Source organism: Bactrocera latifrons, unplaced genomic scaffold (genome assembly GCF_001853355.1).
Source record: "Bactrocera latifrons isolate USDA-ARS-PBARC rearing strain unplaced genomic scaffold, ASM185335v1 scaffold_1836, whole genome shotgun sequence".
Classification (NCBI taxonomy): Eukaryota; Metazoa; Arthropoda; class Insecta; order Diptera; family Tephritidae; genus Bactrocera; species Bactrocera latifrons.
The window spans coordinates 7,897-8,832 of NW_017535337.1; the positions used below are offsets into that span (position 1 = coordinate 7,897).

At 35.4% G+C, this 936-nt stretch overlaps 1 protein-coding gene across 1 annotated transcript in view; it reads right to left on the reverse strand.

Annotated features, from left to right (window-relative positions):
- The window catches only part of LOC108967355 (putative nuclease HARBI1), a 1,934-nt gene extending 1,008 nt beyond the window's left edge, over positions 1-926 (reverse strand). The window contains exons 1-3 of the mRNA XM_018930708.1: positions 415-926; positions 206-350; positions 4-131 (exon numbers count right to left, since the gene is read on the reverse strand). Coding sequence (XP_018786253.1) covers positions 4-131; positions 206-350; positions 415-582 — 441 coding nt within the window. The 5' untranslated portion in view covers positions 583-926. The remainder of the gene's footprint in view (positions 1-3; positions 132-205; positions 351-414) is intronic.
- Between the last annotated feature and the right edge of the window lie 10 nt (positions 927-936).

The window sequence follows — 936 nt, forward strand, 5'->3', positions numbered from 1 at the left end:
AACTCCAATCGTACGTTGAACAACATTTCTCGCTTTCGCGTGCTTCTTATTAAAAATTGACTCCCTAGTTCCAGATTCTGCACGACGGAAAGGTGTTAATAAATAAGGGCTTAGTGGATATCCGGAGTCACCTGCAAATGTATTATTGTTTTCAATATTCATATGTCAATATTAAACTTGCGCAGTAGTCAAATATTGCGAAAACCTAAATAAATAGAGTTCTGATCTCCGTTTTGATGCGCTGCCTCTGAACATGCCTTTAAAGAACTATTGTTCCATACGAACGAATCGTGTGTAGAACCACCATTACTAGCATCCATAAAACGGATATTCATATCATGATCACAAGCCTGTAATAAAAATACAATAAAATTTTTATACCAATTTTACTGTATAAAATTCATAAATACTCACAATTATTGTATTTATGCTAAAAAATCCTTTTCTGTTTAGATAGAGGTGTTTGTTTGTRGTAGACGCATAAATCGCAATATGGGTTCCATCGATGCAGAGTATTACATTTGGTATTCCYGATCTTGAATAAAACTTGCTCCTTGCCTGCTGCTTTTCTTCTTCACTCATATCTACGCTTATATSGGTACGACAAATTTCATTTTCCAAAATGGGTATAATCTCTTTTAAAATAAGGGAAACTGTTGGCTGAACAAGTCCCAACTAAAATTCATTTCCGATAGCTTGTTCGTAACTGCCATGTGCAAAAAATCTTAGCGCGGCACACAATTTTAGCATCGGCGTTATGGAAGACGACATCCGACAATGAAAWTTGTCTTTGATTTTATCCAGCACATACATAAATGCGTCCTTGTTTAAGCGGAAATTCGCAACGAATCTACAAATACGTGTACATTGAACAAAAACTTCTTATTATGCGTTATAATTGAACTGGATACATACACCGTGTTAGGTAGCTCTGTA